Raw genomic sequence first — 21,850 nt, forward strand, 5'->3', positions numbered from 1 at the left:
TCTTAAAAATTATTATTCAGATTAAACTGAGCTAAAATCAGTATAAATCATGTCATGACCTTTACTAACTTGGAACATAGTTTGCATTTGTTACAAAAATCCTACCCAAGGCTTCCCTGGTGGCACAGTGGTTGAGAGTCCGCCTGCCGATGCAGGGGACACGGGTTCGTGCCCAGGTCCGGGAGGATCCCACATGCCGTGAAGCGGCTGGGCCCGTGAGCCATGGCCACTGAGCCTGCGCGTCCGGAGCCTATGCTCCGCAACGGAAGAGGCCACAACAGTGAGAGGCCCGCGTACTGCAAAAAAAAAAAAAAGAAAAATCCTACCCAGGTAAAAACCTTTATCACCTCATCCCTAGATTAAGGTCTCCCTACTTCTGCCCTTCCTCCTGAATCTGCTCCCAATGCAACAGCCAGAGAGATCCTGTTAAGACCCCAAAATCACATTATGCACGTTTTGCAGAGACTTTTCCAAAAAACTTCTCATCTTACTCAGAATAAAAGCCAAAGTTCTTAGATGATAGGGGACCTGCTATGACTCTGACCTGATCTCCTACATTTTTGCTCTTACTAATTACCCTCTCTTTCTTGCTGTCCCCAACATGCCACGCCTCAAAGCCTTTGCATTTTCTGCTGCCTTTGCCTGGAATACTCTTCCTGGAGATATCTAAATAGATCGCTTCTTCACACAAATGTCACCTTATCAGAGAGGCCTTCTCATACCACACTGACACTCCTCAGTGCTTCCCTATTTAGTTTTTCTCTCGGAGCACTCTTCACTTTTTATTATACCATGTATTATTTTAATTGTTTATTTAGTTTATTGCCTGTCCCCCTGAAACAGAATGTAAGCCCCATAAAGGCACAGGTTGCCTGCTTGATTTCTTTCAATATCTTCAGCTCCTAGAAAAGTTTCTAGCCAATGTCTTGATCATTGTTCCCTTTTCCAGGGATGGGGGCATGATATCAGGCAGGCATGGTTCTAAGGCACAGCCACCCTGTCCTCATGGAGTTTCTGGTAGAAACTGCTACCTATGCTTTTCATGTTCAAAACATATGTAGACAAAGAAACCTAGCAAGAACAGTTAAATGATATGTATTTTTCAAAAAGGAAATACATTAAAAAATTTTTAATGAAGTAACCTAATTAAGTTAACCAAGCTCTGCCTATTGGCATCTTTAAGGAACCATGCTTTAAGAAATAACTGAGTCTTTTGTGGTTAAGTTGTAATTGTATCTTTGTTCCTAATAATTCACCCCCCACCCCTCTCCCTTAAACAAGTATTCAGTGAAGACCCTCCTTGCTGTATCTGTCTCCACAAGTGGAGAAGTAGCCCATGAGTGGACTAAATCTTCCTACCCCACGCCAGGCTTCTCCGTGATTTCTTTTGACGAAAGAAGGTGAGCTTTTAAAGCACCAGAATGTCTCCCTTCAGTCACCTGTGTTCCTGTCCTCTGCCATGAGGACAGAATAGCCCAGATATGAGCTGCTCCTTCAGCCTGGGACCCAGAATGAAAGGGCTGGGGCCTTGCCAAGATACAGCTAATCCACAGACTCAGGGACACGAATATATTCCTTTATATGAACTTCCACCCACATCAGCAACCTATTCACTTGTCTTCTGTGACTTCTATATACCCTTCATTGCTAGAGAGTAGGTTCCATGAAGGCAGGAAACTTTTCTGTCCTGTCTCTACTGGCTCCACAGCTTCGAGGACTGTGCCTGGCACAGAGCAGGCACTTAATAAATATAAGTTAAATGAAAAGTATTATCAGTGGCAGAAATTAACAAGAATCTAGACTTAATTTTTCTTCTTTATCATATTCTAAAGACTTCCAAGACCCAAATAGGGCTATTTTAGGTAAACCTCAAGAGATAAAGGAATTTTAAGTCATTGAAAATAAAAGAGTTTATTACAATGAGCCAGATTTGGAATTATCCCATGAATCAACACCCTTGCACAGAACGCAATGGAAGAGAAAACAGATAAGTAACTAGGTAAAGAGAAGATGGCAAGCATGTCTTGCAATTTTAGACTTTGTCCTAAAATTTTAAAAGCAATTTCACTTGAAGCAATCTCTGTCATCTGCACAGCTGTTGCTTCTGGCAGAAATTATAGGGAGCAGATAGGAATTATGAGGACAAAATATTTTTCTTGATTTTCTTTCAAAAAACAAAGAGAAATAAAAATATAATCAAGCAATCATGATACTGGGAGCTTCAAATTACTACTATTAACTTGTTAGCTTTCTTAAATATCTAAGTATTTCCAAGGAATCTTAGTATAAACAAGGAATCTTCCTTAACCTTTTTTTTTTTTAAAATGTTTTATTGAAGTATAGTTGATTTAAGCTTATAGTTTTGTTTTGTTTTGTTTTGTTTTGTTTTTTCCGGTATGCGGGCCTCTCACTGTTGTGGCCTATCCCGTTGCGGAGCACAGGCTCCGGACGCGCAGGCTCGGCGGCCATGGCTCACGGGCCCAGCCGCTTCACAGCATGCGGGATCTTCCCGGACTAGGGCATGAACCTGTGTCCCCTGCATCGGCAGGCGGACTCTCAACCACTGCGCCACCAGGGAAGCCCAACCTTTTATTTTGTTAACAAACTAATGTGTATTTGAGGTCAGTGTCATTCCCCTACGACCCAAGATAATCACAAATATCTAATTAGGTGGGATCGATGTGACTTTAAGTTTCATATTAAAACTTTACATTTCTATAGTTATTAGCTGCAAAAGAGTTAATTCTGATAAATGTTATCACTATGTCAACAAACTTCTAAATTTGAAAGTCTCTGTACTCCCTATGACTCCTTAATTTTATCATTCCATTTATTTATGCAACAAAGATTAAACTGGAATTAGTTTCTATCTGCCAATAATACAGAAATAAAAAGAACCATGTTCCAATTCGACATAGACTCGGGCATTTCAGTTATGTATTACATCACAATTGACAGAGCCAAGGCAGAAGCATGAAACATACAACCCTTTGTCCAGACAACACTTACAAGTAGCCTCTTGTCTAAGTTGGCTTTTCTCAAAGAGGAGGTAACAGAGTTGGCATCTTTTTCTGCCATCCATGCTTTAAAAAGCTTGACAGCAAATGAGGCTGCAATGCCTGTTAAAAAAAAAAAAAAAGAGTAAACCTTTCATAACAAAAACCACTTGTGATGATGTACAAGGCAACATTTCCCATTAGGCGTCCTGAAATGACTAAATAACTCAAAGACTTGATTTGGCACAAAGGAAAAATGGAAAGCTCTCTAGGCACTGTACTATTCATTACTCAAGAAAATATTTTCATAAGAAGGGAAAAAAAATGTTAAAGTACTTTTCAAAGTTGGACTCCCTAATTCCAACCTGTTATAACTGTAAATTTATTTATTTTTACCTTGGTCAAAACCAGATTCAAAGCCAAGGATCTTCTAATGTTTTGCCTCTATTTCACCCTGTGGTTCACCAGTATTTCATATTTTTAACCGTGATCCTGAGGTACACCAAATAAATCGAAAGCCATAAAACTGAAATGTCAACATGTCAACTAATTTGCTGATAAATAATATCAGTGAAAGAACATCAATGGTGACCGGTATAAATAAATAAAGCTATAGATGAACATGCATCATTTACTTCACAGTTTTGCTTTTTGTAAAAAGCATTTTAAAATATTCACGAGTTAAGGTATGAAAATGTCAGTGCTGTTTTAAGCTGAAATCTTTTCTGGATATTTTAAAAGAGATTTTAAAAATAGCTATGTTGGGCTTCCCTGGTGGCGCTGTGGTTGAGGGTCCGCCTGCCGATGCAGGGGACACGGGTTCATGCCCCGGTCCGGGAGGATCCCACATGCCGCGGAGCGGCTGGGCCCGTGAGCCGTGGCCGCTGAGCCTGCGCGTCCGGAGCCTGTGTTCCACAGCGGGAGAGCCCATAACAGTGAGAGGCCCGCGAACCGCAAAAAAAAAAAAAAAAAAGAAAAGCTATGTTAATCAGGAATCTACTCAATTCTCAATTACATACCCATATTTATAATAAGATTTATTTCCAACATAAATAATCAGATAACTAATAGCTTTTCTGTGAACACTCCAGATTTCTAAATTAATGTTGCATTTGTTTAATGAAGAGTTAAGGAGTAGTTGAAATATTAAACTGATTTTTCTGAGTTGAAGGCTTCAGTATCGTTGATGGTCTAAGCAGTGTCTATTCTCCTTTCCTCTTTCCTAAGAGAGTTCCCATGTTGCTCAGGCCAGGTGACTTCCATCTAATTAGTCTAAGCCCTGGCACCACCTTCTTCTGCAATGATTAGCCTAGTGATCTAAGTTGTTGGCCATAGCATCCCCCAACAATTACTACTGGGTGGGACATGTGGCCAATTTCAGCCAATCAGCTGAAGGCAAGATAAATTATCCTATGTTCAGAAGTCTCTTCTACTGAACCTGAATGAAGACGCCTGTGCCATAACTGGACTAGCAGACTTCTTTTAAAGGCTAAGGAGTCCACCCTTGGAATGAAGTCGATGCTTATGGTAATGGGGGAAAATGCCTGAGTCCCGAATGATATTGCTGTTCACCCTGAAGTCTGCTCTGCTTTTATATTTATTGTTACATAAGAAATAAATGCCCTTGGTGGGGCTGGGTGGGGGGAATAACTTAGAAGGTTGGAATTAATATATACATACTACTATATATAAAATAGGTAACAAACAAGGACATACTGTATAGCACCATGAACTATACTCAATATTTTATAGTAACCTATAAGGGAAAAGAATCTGAAAAAGAATGTATGTGTGTGTGTTTGTGTGTGTGTGTGTGTGTGTGTGTGTGTGTGTGTAACTGAATCACTCTGCTATACATCTGAAACTAACACAACATTGTAAATCAACTACACTGCAAAAAAAAAAAAAAAAAATTAAAAAAAAAGAAAGAAAGAAAAAAAGAAATGCCCTTGTATACAAATTTGGGTCTTGTCTTCCAGTTACTTGCTGGTAAACAAATTCAATTGAGATATATATATATAAAATATAATTTATACAGACACCAACTTTACCCAATTCTTTTCTTTTGAATAGCAGAGAAACTAAGCCCCCCAAATTGTCTATGACAATAACACCTGTGATATGACCTGGAGAATTTTATGTTATCAACTTGTTGACCTGGATTTTTAACATTACCATTCGTTCCAAAAGTCAATATAAAACATAATATAAATTTATGTAATTAAATAAAAATAAAGATAACAGATCTGTAATCCTCATTGCAAGTAAGAGAAATAAAGCATGCTTGAAACTAGGAGTCTAAAAACGAGGCTCAAACCTATCATTTTACATTAAAAGTGGCTCTTGGTGGAAGGACTGGAGAAATTTCTTTGTACTTGAGATTCTACTGAGTGGAGGGTCTCCCCATAGCCATTTGTTGGGTGGGAGGTTGGGGAAAAGGTATAATTTCATAATCCCTTCCTATTTGGGAAGCAGAAGCTTAATACTTTTGTTTCTAGAGATGCTGGAGCATAAAGAAAAACCATAATGACATAGGTACTACATAACTTCCATAACAAAGGTATTTTTCTTCTCCTTTCCTACCCCTCTAACATTTTACCATAAAAAATTTTAAACATAAGAAAAGTTGAACAATAAACACTCATTTACTCACCATCTAGATTCTATAACAGTTAATATTTTGCTGCATTTGCTTTATCAGGTCTGTCCATTTATCCTTCTAATAATTTATTTTTTAATACATTTCAAAAGAAATTGTATACATCACTTAGGTTTTTAATACAACCAGAAAGGCAATTATTTTCTGTTATAAACACTAGGTATAATCTGATGTAATTAATATTTACTGTTTACATTTTATCTTGTCTTCCTAGTATAAAATGTCTAGTACCATAAGTAAAACACGAAGGATCATGAATTCTCTTCAGGAGAATACTTTAAAGTGCTATAGTATTAACAATATATTAATAACAATTAGAGAGCCTGAAAACTATAGAGAATCTCTAAATAATATCATTTGACTCTTGGTTTACTATTCTTTTTTTTTTTTTCGGTACACGGGCCTCTCACTGTTGTAGCCTCTCTCGTTGCGGAGCACAGGCTCCGGACACGCAGGCTCAGCGGCCATGGCTCACGGGCCCAGCCGCTCTGCGGCATGTGGGATCTTCCCAGACCGGGGCACGAACCCGCGTTCCCTGCAGCAGCAGGCGGACTCTCAACCACTGCGCCACCAAGGAAGCCCTAGTTTACTATTCTTTTCTCAGCTACAAGAAACTGTAACTCATTTCACTGCAGGTATTAATGAGGCTGGGACTTCACATTTATAGGAGAAAAACCAAGTTCTAAGAAGAAACAGATGTTTTCACAAAAGCTCTTTTATTTTTAAGAAAAAAAGAACTCTTTGTTTTGTGTTGCATTATAATTTGAATATCATTATCCTCCTGCAAGAAAAAAAGCCCACTTTTGTATTATTCTATAATCAAGTAATCATATGTATGCCCATCAAACTCTTAATGTCTTAAAATTAAAGCAAAACTCTGAGGCAGCCACCTGGACTTCTAAAACAGAATGAATATCTTAAAAATGTGATCTAAATGAACATTTGAGCACAACATCTTGAGGGGAAACAGTTCAGAAGAATGGCCCCAACCAGGGAAATGAAAAACTGTTTAAGGGGGCATTTAGGAATGTGAAGGGCCATTTTTGGCTATTCTGCTAAATGCAGGTGGGTGTTTTAGGCTGGCATTCTGTGTCTGAGGGCAAAAAGGTTAAATGACTCACAAAGCACAAAAGAGTCCTGCACAATGAAGCAATGTCCCAACAAAGTATGCCAGTAAGCATCTATGTTGAGAGAAATGGTTTGGACCAGATCAATTTCAGGGTATTTGACCTAGGCATTGAGTCTTAAACCAAAAATTCCAGCTTATTATTATTCTTTATTTGTCTTTGTATAGGTGTGCATATTTTTTCTCCTAATTGCCTACAATAAACATGTACAATTCTCTTATTGTTTGAAGACACACACTCACACACACACAAGTCTCTTACATGGAGGATGGGTGGGAAGTAAAGAACACTAAGAAGAGGTACTGCTATTTTTCTATCTTTGGCTTTTCTTTTCTTTTCACATCTGACAGGTAAGAAAATGAGCATAAATACCTTCTTTGACTAAGCTGTCAGTGAAGAGACTGGTGAGGATGTTGGCAGGAAGGTTGCCATTGCCCAGCAGAATCCCAGACAGCATTGCCAACTTTGTCTGCTCTGCTTCAGAAAAGGCTTTAAGGAAGAGGAGAAGCTGTGGGTCAAACAAAAGAAACCATGTCTATAAAGTAAAGGACTAAGGTAGAAAAATAACACACAGTGTACGTCCATAGCTAGACGGCACACAACTGGTGGGTCTTACGCAGCACACTTCTTATTCATTGGAGACACACCCATATGTTCGATTATAAATTGGATGCTTTATCATAGTTCCTTTCTTCCAAGTTCACTTACAACAAAGCTATAGATAGCATTCAGGGGAAGGAAAACAGACATTTGGAGAACAATGTAAATGGGTCACATAAATAATTTACATTCGACTTTGTATATGACAAAGTGTAAGTATTACAAAGCGTTTTCTGAAATACACTATTGCCTTTCATATGTTTTTCACTTCTATGCATGGTCCCCCCTCCATCCTCATCCTACAATACATCTACCCATCTTCTTTGGGTTATAACAAAAAACAAACAAACAAAAAAAAACAGGAGTCAATAAGCTTTGACATGTAGCATATACTTTTCTGAGCCCACAGCATAAAAAACTTTTTAAAAACAAGACTGCTGAGTGAAAAAAGGGTTTTCTAGGTTCTTGATGCCTCTTTTAAAATAATGAGATTCAACACAACATTGTAAATCTGCTATACTTCAATAAAAAATAAAGTTAAAATAAAAAAATAAAAACAATAAGATATATAAACAAACAAACAAACAAAAATGAAATTCAAACTAGGTATTTCCTAGATCATACAGTTTTACCACCAGCCCTGGTGATGAGGTAATGATGGATGTAAGATAAAGAAAAGTTCCTAGCAGAGTAAAGGCCTCTGCTGTGATTTTGCAGTGAGAGGATGACAGTGTTGTTTGGGTCCTTCTGGGTCACAATGCTGCCATCCTCTTATCCCAGCAGTAGGGAAAGTAACAAAGTAGCAACCCCAGAGTGGTTGAAGGGAAGCCAAAGCAAAGGGGATTAGACCCCACTTGCCATTCTGAATTCTAAGAGTATCCAGGCTTATAGAATGCCCTCCTTCCTAACCCTCCTCCACTTAGTGCTTTGACTATATTATATTTATATTCCATGGTTATTTTCTCTGTTTCAACAGACCTTGGGCATGTTACTGAGATTCCCCAGGGCCCAGTATCACTATCGGGGCCCTGTTGACTTTTTCATTACTCTGTACCGACAAAAAATCACTGGCATCAATATAGGCTTATTAAATGTTTTAGGGCCAATGAAATTCCATTAGCTCTGTGCAGTGGGTAGGACTATATTAATTTACCATTCCCAACAGTTAAAGGATTATTACCTTACAGAGAGGTTATGTGACTCCAAATATTTATATGATGAGTAAGTGGCAGAACTGGAACCAACCAGTCCATTTCACTCCCAATTTATGCCTATTAAAATCTCAATGATTTAAAAAGAAGTCACTTTCTAAGTTCACAAGAAAAGAGGGAGTGAGGGAAGGAGGTATTAATGGTTAAAACTCCAGCGAGTCCCAGGAATGGGGTAAAAAAAACCAACAAAACTGTAGATACTTTATATCAATCTGGCTTCTTTCTCTTATTATCAAAATAAGTAAGACTGAAGTAAATAATGAAAAATAGCCCCCAAGATTAAAATATTAACACTACTTGTTTAAGCACGTTAATATACTCACATGCATCAAAAAACCCCTCAATTATAGCAAGATGGTGCAAAAATTATATCTTTTCTTAAAATTAATATCCACATTGCTCAATTATACTAGTCAGCATTAAAATCAGATGCTACATGTATTGCAGCAGAATTTTCTTTAAAAATTGGATACACTGGGCTTTCCTGGTGGCGCAGTGGTTGAGAGTCCGCCTGCCGATGCAGGGGACGTGGGTTCGTGCCCTGGTCCGGGAAGATCCCACATGCCGCCGAGTGGCTGGGCCCGTGAGCCATGGCCCCTGAGCCTGCACGTCCGGAGCCTGTGCTCCGCAATGGAAGAGGCCACAACAGTGAGACGCCCGCGTACCGCAAAAAAAAAAAAAAAAAAAAAAAAAAAAGGATACACTGTGAAAAATAAATAATTCTTGAGAGCATGTTCATCAAATGAATCAAACAGAAAGTTTTCAAGGTTCAAATGAACTAAAAGAAAAACATGAGTGATATTATTAGGCAAAATGATAAGATGTTTATTTGAATGCTTTAACATCATTTTTTTGTCATATCTATCCCTCTATTTTAATGATGCACTTGTTATTTTCTAAACATCTATCAATATAATGGACCACTTTTATCCATTTAAATGTTTTTTCATGTTAAAAAAAGTAATACCTGCTAGTAGAACAAATCTAACAACACAGAATAATATAAAAATGTGAGTAATCTCCTCTTTAATCCTATTTCCTTAGAATTAACATTATAAACAGTCTGACGTGTTCTTTCAGATTTCTAAATGCAATTATATATGTCTACATTTTATAAATAACTAGATGCATATACACATGCTTCTACTGAATTATGCACTGATAATAGCTCAAACTTGTTAAGTGAAGCAGACAGTCTTCTGAACACTTCATGTGTATTAATAATTACAAAAGTCTTGATCCTCGCTTTAAGACAAAGAAATCTGAGGCACAAAGAACTTAAGTGACCTGCCTAAGGTTAAACTTCTACCAAATGGTTGCTTTTTCACTCAACAATTCATCATAGACATTTTCTATTATCAATTCACGTGGTTGTGCCTCATTCTTTAAATGACTGCATATTATTCCACTGTATTGAGAGACCATAATTTAATAACCCATCTCCCACCATGAACATTTGGGTTACATCTCAATACTGTGATGAACATCTTTATACATATAGTTGTATGTATCCATGCTGAAGGATTCTTTTAAGTGTGAAAGTTGAGTCATGGAGAATGTAAATTTAAAACAATGATTTTACTGTTTAGATGTTCTTCATTATACATGGAACCACTTTGAACAAAGGAAAGTAAGAGTAGGTAAGCAGCAAAGTAGATGTTGCAAAGTAACAAAGTAAGTAACAAAGTAGATGATTTCTTTATTCTCTTGGTTTATAATTTAGGCATATACCTAAAATCAGAGTAACAAGTTAATGTAGTGACTGCTATATATAAATACAGAGGAGCTACAAATTAGAAGGAGGAACATGCTGCAGTTTCTGAAAAGAGGGCTTCTTTAATAAGGTGCTATTGTTTATTTGGCTACTTATTAGAGGCCAATTATTAGAGGCTTATTAGAGGCTACTTATTAGAGGCTACTTATTAGAGGCTACTTATTAGAGGCCAATTACTTACAGCTCATCTCATTTATTAGTACAACAACCATAAAGTATGTACTTTTATTGCAGCTATTTTATAGATGAGAAAAACCACTGAGATTTACACCCAGACACTATTTCCAAAGATGTGCTTCTATCCCCTTTGCTAAACTGTATCTTCTAAAATTAAGGAATTTTACTGAGTATTAGCTGCTGTGCTATGCTCTTTCACAAGCTTTAACTAATTACATATTCTGTAAAGTTATTCCTTTGAACAAAGCATGCTGGCTTACATTAAACATGAAGGAAAAATTCTAGGCTAATCATGTTTTCTTTCTACAGCTATTAGCTAATGATCTGTCATACTCATTCCTTCATTCAACAAACATTTATTAAAAACTTAAGAGGTCCATGGTACTTCTGGACCATCACTATAAAAGCAAAATTTTTGTCCCTCTTCATTTCATCATTTTAGCAAACAGAGCATTACAGTTGAATTTTTACCTTTTTCATTTCATCCTCAAATGCCTTTTCCAAATACTTATATCTCCTGATGAGTTTATTGAAGACCTAAACATAAAAGAGAACCAGTCAATATTACGTGAACAATTTTAAAAGGCAATAGAAGGAGGTGTAGAAACTCACCCTAACTACAAGGGTCTACACTAATAAAAAGGTGTAGTTAAACATTCTCAGACTGTGGTATGAGAACTATCAGCATTTCAAGGAGTTATTATGACCTGAGGGAAAAAGAGGATCAAAATGCACATGTAGAATAAAACAAATTCATTTGAGAATGTAACAGGTGAGAACCAAAAATAACTTTGATGAAAATGAAATGAATATAATTTTAAAACTGTGTGATGTAGAGATTGAAAATAACTGAAACTAAGGGGATCATAGATAGAATCACTTACACGCTGGATATGATGAAGAGGAGATCAGAGTTCAGGAGAGATTATACTCCAGGTGAACACAAACATGATTTCAGCAGATGAGCAATAAAGATTACTGGCCTCCACAATCTAGTTAGAATTCTCAAGCAGGGTTTGCAACTGTGTCAGTGGAATTCTGGACTGTTTTTAAGAGGAATGATGTTTGTTATGGATTGAGTTCGTGTTCCTCCTAAATTCATATGTTGAAGTCCTACCCTCAATGTGACCATTTGGAGGTAGGGACTTCGGGACAGGGTTAAGTGAGGTCATAAGGGTGGGGTCCTAGTCTGACAGGACTGATGGTCTTCTAAGAGCCAGGAAAGGAAACCTCACAAGGAACCAAATCCATTGGCACCTTGATCTTGGACTTCCCAGCCTCCCAAACTGCAAGAAATAATATTCTCTTGTTTAAGCCACCCAGTCTGTGGTATTTTGTTACGGCAGCCCGAACAGACTAATACAATGTTCTTATTTAAATGGAGATTTTATAAATATTATTTTAATAAGTGTCAAAATGATTTCTGAATACAATTCTTTTCTCTTATACCCATGTGATATACTCTCATCTAAAACGCTGTGTTTCTTCCTTAATGTGATCAAGATGGAGTTCAAGAGTAAAAATTATAGTGTTGCCCTTTATGAGGAAAGAAAAGTGAGCCAGGAGGGAATTGATAATGCAATAAGGAAAAAAATAAATAAACTATACTGAAGTCCCACAAATTTGATTTCCAACTTACACCAGCACTCACATATTTCTTAGTGTGATTATCATCAGGAAAAAGAATTCTCCTTATCCAAGAATGATTATCCAAATCCCCACAGGTAAATGTTTACATATGAAAGCAAAAGTCATTATACTACCAAAGTACTCTTCAATGAACTAATTAACATTTAACTTCCACTCAAATTAACTTCCACTCAAATACCTTTATATTATACAATTAACTTCCACTCAATATACAATTAACTTCTTATTATTAACTTATACAATTAACTTCCACTCAAATACCTTTCTCAATTTAATCTCTCTCCCTGACTACCCCATTGACCTCTGTCAGTCTATCAGTATATAATAATGTTTAATAAACTTAGAAACAATAATGTATCAAAAGTTCTTTCAAATATACATATTCCATATGAAAAAATAAATCATAAGTAAAAGAAACTATCCTATTTAGAAATAATGATGAGGTTAAGTCTATATAGATCTTTTCAATTTTATGAGAATAGTAGAGTACTGATTTTTCTTCCAGGCCTTCTTATCTTTCTTTCCCAGTGGGACTCAAACAGCAAATAATACACCTTGTACTTGCATTAATTTAATCCTAACAAAAATCCTCTGAGGAAGGTAAGGCAGGCGTTAACATCATTGACAGACCTGGAAACTGCTACTAAATATCAGAGCAGGAACAGAACTCAGAAATTCTGATCCTCAGTGAACTGTACTTATCTAATATATCATAAGGCGAGAGAGAATTTTAAACGAACAGCTTTTGAATTGAGAACATCTGCTTCAGTATCCACCTGGCCCAAGGTGTTTGTGGCCATTGACATAAGACAGTAGAAGCACAGATTTAGAGAGGACAGGTTAGAACATCATCCACTGAACCCACGTGCTTAAGCTTTTGGTCCATTTTTAAAGATTTCCTTGGTTTTTATCTATTACACATTTCTTAAATATAAAAAAAGGGGAATAAATATCTATGCTAAAATAGCATGTGATTAAAATAATGATTTTTGAAGTTTAAATTCTTAATGGCCACATATCCCAAATTACTCAGCTTAGCATGCCTTACACATTTTAATAAACAAAGTAAAGACAGTTTCTAGCATCTGAAATCACGTAGGTGCCAGGGATTCCTATGGCCTTTTTCATATACATATATATATGTATACATATAATGAAATGTGTAAAACAAGAAGACTTGTTGACCTGGGACTTGCCTTCATGGTTTAGATGGGAATAAAAACTGACTTTTAAGAAGAGTCAGTGAAAGAATCAGAATAGGAACACACCAACCCTAAGCTGGCTGGCCACAATGCACATATGTTCAGCTTTAGAAGGTAATGTCTACAAGGTTGTCCCATTTTACACTACCACCGCTTCCTGATCTTCACCAGGGCCTAAATACTTCTTAATTTTCACAATCTAATGAATGCAAAAGGGTATCTTGATATTAATTGAAATTTTCTCAATGAGTTTGAACTCATTTCCTTTGTTTTTTGGAGGAATTGTGTTTCCTCTTTTCTGAAATGCCTGTAAGTCTTTTCCTAATAGGTTGCTTGTCCTTGTCTTATTGACTTACAGTTCTTTATCTAATCTGGATATGAATCCGTTATCGGTTTTATGTATTACAAGTTTCTTCCTGCCTCTTTCTTTTAAACAGCTACCTGAGAGTCTGTTAATATGAATTACTAAACTCTATGGATTGACTTATATATTGTTTTCATCCTTTGATGTTATTACAAGCAACACTATAATAACTGTCGCTGTTTGCGTCACTTTACACATGCCACTGTCTGCAGGATGAAGTCCTCGAAGTAGAATTGCTGAGTCAAAGGGAATGTGTAGTTTTAGTTTTGAAAGATAGTGCTAAACTGCTCTCCCTAAAGCTTGGACCAATATATACTCCACCAGAAACTGTGATTCCCCATATCTCTTATAGGTGAAAGGTAAAGAAACTCTACTTTGGTGAAGCTTTAATGTCCGTTATTACGAATGCAATTCAGTATCTCTTCCTATGCTTAAGACCTATCTCATATCCCTATTTAAAAAGTGGCCTGTAGAATTTCTGAACCTAATGTTTTCCTAAATCCTGTTCAAATGTTTCCCTTCCAGTACAACAATCTCTCAGTGACAGGCTCTACCTGAGCATAGTTTCGGATGGTTTCGTGATCTTCATTTGCTGAAAACACACAGTGGTTGGTCATCTTGGTCTTGTCACCATCATCTATGCGTGTTCCTCCAGGGGCTAAAAAGGGAAAGGTAATGACCATTAGGACGATGCTGAAATCAGAAGAGCATTTGCAGAAGAGATCAATTCCTGCACATCAAGGAAAACAATAAAGGTAGACGTCACATAAAGTTTCATAGAATGATGTGCATGTGTAGACACACACAGTTTTTAGATTATCATCTTAATAAAATTTTGTACAGGTGGTTGTATTTATTACAAAGGGCTAATTAAACCTTGTGCATAAATTAGTTGCATGAAAATAGACTCGTGAAGGAGGTGACTTTTCTAAAAACTAATTTACTTATAAAAGATGCATACATGTTATGATTAGTTTACATTTCTAACATAATGCAAAGTGGTTGTTCGATTTTCTATTCCTACCATAGTGTATGATGAGATTGTTGTTCTATATACTTGCCTTCACTAGATCCTACCACTACAAGTCTGGTTCTTTCCAAAGTATATCTTTAACCATGGCAGCTAAACAATAACATTTGTTCAGTGAATTTAACTTGATTATTCTCAGTGCAGTTCCTGATGTTTTCCCACATTGGGACATGATTCACTTTTCAGGCTTGATAATATTTTGCTGGACTCCAGTTCACCAATACTGGAACTGCCCAGACCTGGCTTTTACAAATCTTGCTGGTTTCTACTTCAGTAGGCATTAAAAATGTTCCCTCCTCCACCAACTCAGTTATTCACACAGGGTTGAACAGTATACACTCTGACCCCTTGTCATTTGTATTTGATCACGCAGCAGTTGCATTGGCTAGGAAAGAGTGTATTTTATCCTCTCTAATCTTTCTTCCCCATGGCCTATACAGTAATCATGGAATAAATGGATAGACCAAAAGAATGCCTTTTTTCCGTTACTCAACTTTCCTCATTCAAAGGCTCCTCCTGTAAGTTTCAATGGTGGTCATTACAAACATTGGCTGATTAGAAGACCAGAGTCAGAACACTAGGTATTTTTGTTTTCTGATTCTACTTTATCAGAATAAGGGTAGAAATTTGAGCAAGCCAAGTTAGAGTAATAATTATTATATACTCAACAAGTATTTGCAGAGTATACACTTGTATAGGCCACTCTATTCATTTTAGTGTTTTGATTTGAGTCATATTTCAGATCTTTGGATGAAATGAGCTACACATAATCAACTTTTTTACAGGCTCCGGCATACAGTTTTATAAGTAAATTAGTTTTTAGAAAAGTCTGCTCCTTCAGGAGTCTATTCTCATGCAATTAATTTATGCACAAGACTTAATTAGCTCTTTGTAATGAATACAACCACCTGGAACAAAATTTTATTAAGATGATAATCTTGTAAAAACCCTGGGCTAATGATACCTATCTGATAGAAGTTACATAACTGAAAAGTCTGATTTTGAAACTATAGTCTTTTCTTTTAAGAGGTAAGATTTAAAAATTGCAATCCCTTACAAAAGAAAATATTTGTTACACATTGATAATATTGCTACACCTCACATTTAAAATTTTGTTCCCTGATATCGGGACGAAGTATGAATTGCCATTTCTAAAAATTTTGGTGATCCTGCTGTTTTTCTCAAACTAGGAGTAAAAGAATTTCTTTTTTTTTAAATAAATTTATTTATTTAATTTATTTATTTTTGGCTGTGTTGGGTGTTCATTGCAGTGCGCGGGCTTTCTCTAGTTGCAGAGAGTGGGGGCTACTCTTCATTGCAGTACGCGGGCTTCTCATTGCAGTGGCTTCTCTCGTGTGGAGCACGGGCTGTAGGCTTCCGTAGTTGCGGCACATGGGCTCAGTAGCTGTGGCTCACGGGATCTAGAGCACAGGCTCAGTAGTTGTGGCGCACGGGCTTAGTTGCTCCGTGGCATGTGGCATCTTCCCAGACCAGGGCTCGAACCCGTGTCCCCTGCATTGGCAGGCAGATTCACAACCACTGTGCCACCAGGGAAGCCCCGAGAAAAGTAAAGTATTTCTTGTATCTACTCTTCAAAGGGTACGACTGAAAAACAAAGGTAACTGTTGTCTCAAGAATAACAGGGGAAGGTAAATATTTTTGTGGGTGTGAAGAAAATTCTTACATACTCCATTTGTAAACAAAATGTTTATATAAAAAGAATGCACCTGGCTGACTTTATTCATTATATCATAGGTCTGGCCTCAGTAGACATCTGGGGTTGTACTGTCTGTGCTCATAAGTTGTACCAAACATTTGCCCTCCCCTCTTTTGGATGGATAGGTGTGGTGTGAAGGAGTGAAATCTAGGCTGCAGATATAAATTTCTTGATCATCATTATGGAGATGGTAAATGAAATCTTGAGATAATCAATGCAAAGCATATAATTTTAAACATATGTAAGGGGACAAGTATGGAAACCTAGGAGTCATGTGAGAAGTGGCAACTAGAGAGGTAGGAGGGAGTCTAAATGGTCCCACGTAAGGCAAGAAAGGAAAGCATTTCACGAATGATGAAAGGGTCAACAGTGCTGCCAGGAAGGCACTAAGAACTGAAAAGCGTGCGTTGAATTGAATGGTGAAGTCATGTGTGACTTTGGCAAGAACCAAAACCGACCGAAGACTATTCTTGCATACAATTTACCAGTGCATCGATAAAAGTATACCATAACTAAGGAAATTGAAAAAGCCAATAATCACATCAGGAAAGGTTCAACTTCACTATTAATTATGGTTTTCATTCTTTTTAGAATCATCTAAGGTAACATAACACTCATGGGCATGAAAGGCAACAACATACTGCAGAGTAAATATAAAACAGCATGTAGAGTATCACATTTGTGTAATATCATCCCATTCTCAAAAGTTTATGTATTTTGGTAAAGAGATTTCTAGGAAAGAATTAACCAAAATATTAACAATAGCTATCTCTGTGTATTGGGATTTGAGCACACAATAAAGAGCTTTTTATACGTGGACTTGAATTATCTACAGGGATAAACTGAGACTTTCATAAATGATAACAACAAAATAAACTTGGTACGTAGTGAAAACCAGCAGTTCAGATCAAAAGGGGGCCTGAAAGTAAACGGGACCATGTACCAGCACAGATAGATCTAAGAGCTCAGAGGGAAGAATTAAAGGGTAGCTCTACCTAAAAATGTATGTATACACCCTGGCTTAAAGTAGATTGGCTTAAGCAGCATTTCTCAATGAAAGGCACTCACAGCACACTGGGCAGGGCAATTTTTCATTGTACTGAATGTTCCTTGCATAGCAAAGTAGGTGGCATACCTGGCCTCCACTCCCAAGTCTTTGTAGCAACCAAAACACTTCCACACATTTGCGAAGGTCCCCTAGGCAGCTGAAAGTCACTGGCCTGGGGATCTGACAATTTCCAGTGATTTATGGTTACCATAGGAACTAATTATGAAAACCAAGTTCTAAGAATAACTATGAAAGGAAAAATGGGTGGTTGTGATACCTAATAAACATTTAGAACAATATACCATACCACTTAAATAGTATTCTGAAGCCTTTTCCCTGATGTCCCTGCTCTATAAGACGTAGTTTTTATTTTGCTTTTTATCTATCTTTAACAACTTCCAAACTTCTCTATCTTTAATCCTTTTACCTATACACTCACAATTACAAGGATTTTTTAAAAACTAGATTTAAACTATATTTCGTAGATGGCTTTCTATGGATAAAATGAATTTTAATGAGAATTAAATTTAATGCGAATTCTTTTTAAATTTGTTGACACAGTTAGATCTCACTGCTCACTATACCAAAAAAAAAAGAAAGAAAGAAAAAGAAAAAAAGGGTGGGACTCAAAAGAAATGTGCTATGGCAATTGGGATTTAATGATATATACTGGAAGGATCTAGATGACAAACATAAAGTTATACTCTACTGTAGAAATTACTCCTCCTAAGTCCACTTCAGAAACATTCAAATATTAGGGACACATGGAAAAATTGGCTTTTATCTAAAGTCAAGGGGCCAATCATGTTGTATGTCAACAAAAATCCTCAATGTTATGCCTCTCTTAACTAACAATCATTTCATAGCCACATTAATACCATTCTAAATCGTAATCTAGGTAAAAGTTGTAGAGACTCCCATTTACATTTTTTTACCAACTATCATAAATGTAAGCTTATAAAGATTCTACCTCATAAGAGAATCTTTCAGTAGAATTGAAAGCACATAATATTACAAGAAGGTGCTCTAATGTATGGTTTACCGAGCATACTGCCAGCCACCAGGATATCGAAGAGTGTGTCTGCATAGCGACGATAATCTAATCTTGAGCCTGTAGAGTCCAGAAACTTGGCTACAGCTTCAAGGTCATCACCAGCTTCATTAAGTCCCTGGATGAGTGTATCCCTGAAGACTGTGGGTTCGAATTTCTCTTTTTCATCTAAAATAAATACAGAATACAATTATCCTTTTACTTACACAACATATTCCCAAATGCAACCATACATTTCCTTTGTTCACTGGTTTTTATTTGATAGTATGATTATTTAAAAGTTGAAGGATGATTAAGTTTTTCTACTAGTTTTTCATGTTAAAGCCCTTGTTTAAATATTTATTCAAGCAATTTATTTCTGTTGAAAGGGGCCACACTCTATCTAATACATTAAAAAATTGATGATTGATCATTTGTGTCACTCATAGGATAGGCCAATGTAAACTACTAACCCTATCTATCAGATAAACAATAAAGTATAACAATCAAAACTTAAAATTTTGTTCCACTTAAGACAGAAAAAGAAAATGATGCAGGGAGAATCACTTAAGATTAAGGGAGAATATATAAACAAACAAAATAAAGATTGGGAGGAAGAAAATCAAGAGGGGTATCTCTTTTTAAATTTTTTTAATCGAGATATAATTGACATATGATATTATATTAGTTGCAAGAATACAATATGATTTGATATTTGTATATATTGCAAAATGATCACCATAATAAGTCTAGCTAACATTCATTACCCTACATAGTCACACATTTTTGTCTTGTAATGAGAAATTTTAAGATCTTTCTTAGCAACTTTCAAGTATGCAATACAGTATTTTTTTTAACTTTTAATTTTATATTGGAGTATAGCCTATGAACAATGTTGTGATAGTTTTAGAGGCACAGCAAAGTGACTCAGCCATACATACACATGTATCCATTCTCCCCCAAACTCCCCTCCCATCTAGGCTGCCACATAACATTGAGCAGAGTTCCCTGTGCTATCCAGTAGGTCCTCGTTGGTTATCCATTTTAAATATAGCGGTGTGTGCATGTCAATGCCAAACTCCCAAACTATCCCCTCCCTCCACCTTCCCCCCTCATAACCATAAGTTTGTTCTCTAAGTCTGTGAGTCTGTTTTGTGCAATACAGTATTATTAACAAGTTATTATGCTGTACATCACATCCTCATTACTTATTCTACGATTGGAAGTTTGTACATTTTGACCACTACCTTCACCCACTGCCCCCTCCCCACCATGTCCCCACCAGTGCGCCTCTGGCACCCATCAATCTGTTATCCATGAGCTGTTTTTTTGTTGTTGTTTGTTTGTTTTTGTTTTAAAGATTCCACACGTAAGTGAGATGATACAGAATTCGCCTTTCTTATTTCACTTAACATAATGCCCTCCAGATCCATCCATGTAGTCACAAATGACAGGATTTCCTTCTTTTTATGGCTGAGTAATGGACAGGTTGTTTCCATATCTTGGCTTATTATAAATAATGCTGCAGTGAACATTGGGGTGCATGTATCTTTTTGAGTTGGTGTTTTCATTTTCTTCCAATAAATACCCAGAAGTGGAGTTGCTGAATCATGTGTAATTCTATTTTTAATTTTTTAAGGAACCTACATACTGTTTTCTATAGTGGCTGCACCAATTTACATTCCCACCAATACTGTTCAAGGGTTCTCCTTTTTACACATCATCACCAAATACTTGTTATTTCCTGGAGGAATTTTTTTCTTAACAAGATAAATTATTCCAGCATACTTAAATATTTAAAAACTATCGTGAGCTATACGTTTGGATATCCAGCTTCAGAGCAGATGTTCTCAACCTTCTTGTTTTCATGACCCCTTGACACCCTTCAGAAGTATTAAAGATTCCAAAGAGTTCTTGTTTATGGAGGTTACATCTATGGATACTTACTTTACAGAAATTAAAGCATAAAATTATTTATTACATGAAAAATTTTAGTGAGAAGAGAGGCACTGTTTTACACTTTTGCAAATCTCTTTAATGTCTGGCTTAATGGCAGACAGATTTCCAAACATGCTGCATGCAATCTGTTGCAATATCACACAACCTGTAGCCACCCACTGTAAACTCATGAGAGAATGTGTGAAAGGGGCAAATGGTATCTCGGTATTTAATTCGAAAACAGTTTTGACTTTGTAGACACCCTGAAGTATTTCAGAGGATTTAGAGGTACAGATATTATGTAAGTTCCTCTCCTCAGCAGACTCTAGAGAGACGTCTTGTGGAAGGTCAGTTTGGAGCAAAATCTTGAACAAAATAAAGATCATATGCTGTTGAAAAAATGTGAAGCTAGCAAACTAGAGGTCAGAAGAGGTGTTAAAAAAAAAAAAAAAAGGCTAGGTTAAAGGCAAAGTATGTAGGATTCAGTTCAAAGGATTTCACCTTTTTCCCCCCCTTATGCAGAGTCTGCATATGGGGAGAGAGGGACAAAAGATGAACCCAGAAGTTAAAAAAAGAAAAAAAATTCTATCATATGTGTCTTTAGAGATAAGTAGATATTGCAACTGTAAAAAAAAAAACAAAAGAAGAAGAAGGAGGAGAAGAAAAGAATGCTATAGAAAAAGAAACATTTCATGAATTAAAAGAAAAAGTTCCTAGAAATGAAAAATATGACAGAAAAACATACGAACTCAACTGAAGAGTTAAAAGAGAAAGCTGAGAATATCTCTTAGAAACTGGGAAAAAAGTCAGACACCTACAAAATAGGAGCAGAAGGGTAAGAAAAAGAGCCGACCCGTCAAATGTCCAAATAATAAGTGAATAAAAATATATTTTTTTAAAAAAGGAAAGGAAAGGATTTAAAAACTTCAAGAAAGTTTTACAGTATTGAAGGACATGAGTTTCCCAATAAAGGACTGTCTAGGGACCCAGCACAAGGACTGAAAGTGGATCCACAAGGTGCATTCATTACTGCGAAACTTCAGAACACTGGGAATAAAGCAACTCTCTGAAGTTTCAGGTGCGAAAAACCAAATCACATATAAAGTATCAGGAAACAGAATGACTTTGAATTGCGCAACAGAAATACCAGAAACCTGAAGATATTCCTTCAAAATTATGAGGAAAAACAATTTCCAAACTAGAATTCCAGTGTTCGGTCACACTACTAATCAAACATAAGAGCAGAATAAACATATTTCAAGACATTCAAGGCCTCAAAAATTATGTTTCTGATACACTCTTTTTAAAAGCGATTGAAACAGACACC

At 36.5% G+C, this 21,850-nt stretch overlaps 1 protein-coding gene across 2 annotated transcripts in view; it reads right to left on the minus strand.

Moving 5' to 3' along the window:
• BZW2 (basic leucine zipper and W2 domains 2) overlaps positions 1 to 21,850 on the minus strand; it is a 57,450-nt gene that overhangs the window by 12,718 nt on the left and 22,882 nt on the right. For both annotated transcript variants that reach the window (XM_060020421.1, XM_060020422.1), the window contains exons 3-7: positions 18,598 to 18,774; positions 14,315 to 14,418; positions 11,016 to 11,081; positions 7,155 to 7,290; positions 3,010 to 3,119 (exon numbers count right to left, since the gene is read on the minus strand). In XM_060020421.1, coding sequence (XP_059876404.1) covers positions 3,010 to 3,119; positions 7,155 to 7,290; positions 11,016 to 11,081; positions 14,315 to 14,418; positions 18,598 to 18,774 — 593 coding nt within the window. The remainder of the gene's footprint in view (positions 1 to 3,009; positions 3,120 to 7,154; positions 7,291 to 11,015; positions 11,082 to 14,314; positions 14,419 to 18,597; positions 18,775 to 21,850) is intronic.

Source organism: Delphinus delphis, chromosome 9 (genome assembly GCF_949987515.2).
Source record: "Delphinus delphis chromosome 9, mDelDel1.2, whole genome shotgun sequence".
Taxonomy (NCBI): domain Eukaryota; kingdom Metazoa; phylum Chordata; class Mammalia; order Artiodactyla; family Delphinidae; genus Delphinus; species Delphinus delphis.